This window comes from Gopherus evgoodei, chromosome 4 (genome assembly GCF_007399415.2).
Source record: "Gopherus evgoodei ecotype Sinaloan lineage chromosome 4, rGopEvg1_v1.p, whole genome shotgun sequence".
NCBI lineage: Eukaryota > Metazoa > Chordata > Testudines > Testudinidae > Gopherus > Gopherus evgoodei.
This window is the reverse complement of record NC_044325.1, coordinates 130463282-130466733: the sequence shown is the minus strand read 5'-3', so window position 1 is coordinate 130466733 and position 3452 is coordinate 130463282. Positions and strand designations below refer to the sequence as shown.

Here is a 3452-nt window from a genome sequence, read left to right as displayed (position 1 = left end):
TGGGCAAGAGCAAATGGGACAAATGCTCACTTCTGTCAAAAGAGTGGGGTGTGGAGGAACATGGGGGTGGGGGTGAGCAGGACACTAGCCCCACATGAGAGGCAGGGGAGGGCTAAGCCGAGTGCTTGGGCCAGCCTCAGAACAGTGGGTGGGGGGAAGTTCAGGCCAGCCCCACGTGGGGGCTGGGGCAAGCTCCACACTGTGTGTCGTTTTCCCTTTGGGAACTATTGTTGCCGGCAGATAACTGCTTGAGGCCAAGCAACAGTGGGGGGGTTCGTTGCCTGGTGTGCCGCGCCAATAAACACACCAGGGTGGAGAAGCAAACCAAGTTTATCTGAGATCTCAAAGCGGTGCAGGGAGATTGACTCAGATCAAGCACACCTAAAAGAAGCAGTCTGTTCCTTTATATCCATGAGAACTTTTCTCACTGACTAGCAATCCCCCGTTTCCCCCTCCTCCTCCTCCTTCCTCCCGCTGTAGCAATGACGTAAGCGCAGGTGCATTAAGTAATCTTGGCCGCGGCAGCTCGTTAGTAAGTTTTCCTTCTGCAAGTTATCTTGTCCTTCTGCTAAAGGTGCACAGGCCTCATTATTTCTGCTTTAGACCAGTTAGACCTGTTGCAACTGATAACGGCTGTTACACCTGGCCTTTTAGGTCGATTAAAGTTCAAACATGGAGGGACTCTTGTCTGCGGAGGCCTAAAACCAGGAAGGCTCCATACTCTTATGGCCTTCCACCCTCCCGAGTTACGTAGGGTTATGCTTAGTGACACCAACACTATGGTCACCCAACGTTTAGCGCCCACCCCTCCCCCCACGGCTTTTCTGTCACTACTCAGTCCCGCTTCTGGAGCAATCCCCACCCCCGGCCAATAGCCCCCGAGTCTCTGCCCCTCCCCCGCCCTGTAGCGCTGCCCACGGCGCCACCACACCGCCTCCCGCGACGAACCTTCGCCCCGCCCGCGCCCCGATGCGCGCGCCGAGGCGGTACTAATGCGCCTGCGCAGTCATGGCGGCGCCCTGCGTGGAGATGGAGCCGGCAGCGGCTCCTCGCAGTCCAGGCGCGGGGGATCTGGTTTGTGCGCGCGGCCGCAACCGTAAGGCCGTGCTCTGCCAGCGTTGCGGCTCGCGCGTGCTGCTGCCTGGCGCCGCTACCTTCGCGCGCAGAGAGGTACGGCCCAGCCCGGCAGCGGTTACTTTCTGCCTTCCCCCTCCCCCCGCCGGACGGGCTCCATCCTCCCCGTCACCCGGGCGTCTGGCACCTCGCCGCTCCGCCCACCGCCCCCATCAGCGGGGCCCTGACCGATCACCTGGTATCCGCAGTGATTCCTGATCAGCTCCTGGCTCCAGTCCCCAGCCCCACGCCCTCTTCCTGCTTCACTGTCCTCCTTCAGATCCTTCACTACCCTTCAGATCCTGCTCACAACTCTCCTTGGTCACCAGGGAGGCTGTTGGTGTCCTGAGACCACTGCTGAACATACTGTGGGATTGGCTCCATGTTTCCTTGTGCTGCTCCTAACCATGTGGTGGCTTTTTTCTTATATCACTGTGTGTGTCTGCAGCATGTCTCTTAGTCCTGCTTCACAAGTAGGCACAGACTATCTCTTGTCCTTTGTGTCTGTACTGCAGCTCTGAGTGCATTGGAGCTGAGCCTGTAGAGGTGATAGCTGATGTTTGTAAATGGCTCATGTTTTGTTCCTTGATAGCTTTTCCTTCCCTCCATGAAGAAGAAGACAGCCCTGCTTGCCAGCAACTCTCCGGATGGGGACATGCTCCAGGATCACTGGCTCGTAGATGACATGTTTTCCTTTGAGAATATTGGGTTCACCAAGGACGTTGGGAATGTAAAGTTCCTCATATGCGCAGACTGTGAGATTGGGCCTATTGGCTGGCACTGCCTAGATGATAAGAAGAGCTTCTACATAGCCCTGGACCGTGTTTCTCATGAGTAGCATCCTGAGTGGAGCTGGGACTCTCTGCAAGGCCATCCCAGCTGGTGGCCAGGATTCCTCAGTGCAACCATTCCACAGCTCTTAACATGTGCCAACATGAAGCCAGAGGCACCGGCACATGAACTTGAACATGTCATGGATTCATCTGAACACCTTATTTAAAGCAATGGGCAATTATTGTCACATTCCATGCATTATGGCTTCCTCTGGTCCTTCCTCCCACTGTAACACGGGGATGGTGATTCCACAGTCTCCCATTTCTGATTTTTAGTCCTAACTCATGGTTCCTGAAATGTAAAATGTGAGCATAACTCTTCCCACCAGACGTCTTTCCCACAGAAACTCACAGTTTGTTTTTTTTAATTTAAATTTTGACTGGAATATGGAACTTTGTGATGTATTTCAATGAAAAAGCTTTCTCCAAAAGGGAGGAACAAACTAAAAACTGCACCTTTGAGAGGACAGCAAGGTAGATAGAACTTTGCCCATTTTCTCAGGCATTTTATTCAGTTTTAGTGGTTTCTCACTATGATTTGGCCTACAGGATTTGCCCTTCATGCCACATGTAAAAGTTTACAGCCTGGGCAGCTTTCTCCCTCCTTTTAAAAGATTACTTTCCTGCTTGTATTTACAGTTTAAATTGTTCATGGCCTGGCAATGAAAGATGGCCTGGGCTGGTGCTGCTGTGGAGGTTTCATTTTGCAGGAAGTATAAGAATGTTTCCTGTGTAAGATAAATCCATAGTCAAATTGCAAAAAGTAAATGTACTTGAACTGCTATAATCAATATTCATGTTCAATTAAATGTATTCCATGTTTCTCAGTGTGATGTTTGTATTGTCTTTTGTCTGTAGAGACCCTAATGAGGGAGGACAGTAAAGTATACGTTTTTGAAAGTTTGTATTGCTTGCTGTAGACTTACTGGTCATGCTGCAAGTACATTTGATTAAGTCTCGTGTGAGAAGTTTATTAAGTTCTTTCCGAAATGTGATTGTGAAACTTGCTTAAAATTAGAACATGCTGCCTTAATACAAAAGTCAAGTTCTTAACATACTGTACAGGAAAAAAAAAATTGGAAACTGACTGTCAGCAAATATGGTCCTCGATATGGAGCAGATAATTACAGAAGTTAGCTTTTGCTAAAAATGCATAATGAAGAATCATTGTCTTATTAAAACTTCATTATCTTGATGCATGTGAAAGCATTGGACTCTGTGAGTTAAAAGAAAAATAAAACAATGACATATCTGAATAAAGAAATGGTCAGCAAGGGGCTGCTGACAAAGCAGCTGCTTTGTCCTGGGTTTTGGGATTGTAGGATAAGATTTCAGAGAGAGAACACTGCTACATGGACTTCTGTATTTATTTCTGTGGTAAACGTCATGAACTTTCTAAATCAAAGGAAAACCAAATCATTCTTCAAGTGCCAGCTGACTCAGTGACTCAGCAGGATTAAGGAGTTGAAACTATAGCATTTCCAGGTTGCTGTGTCATTCAGGTTA

General features: G+C 49.0%; 1 protein-coding gene across 1 annotated transcript; it reads left to right on the top strand.

Annotated features, from left to right (window-relative positions):
- The first annotated feature begins 1008 nt into the window (after positions 1-1008).
- Positions 1009-2776, top strand: RABIF (RAB interacting factor). The gene is made up of 2 exons (XM_030561071.1): positions 1009-1170; positions 1706-2776. The coding sequence occupies exons 1-2, from the start codon at positions 1009-1011 to the stop codon at positions 1949-1951; spliced, it is 408 nt and encodes a 135-aa protein (XP_030416931.1). The 3' UTR covers positions 1952-2776.
- The last annotated feature ends 676 nt before the right edge of the window (positions 2777-3452 follow it).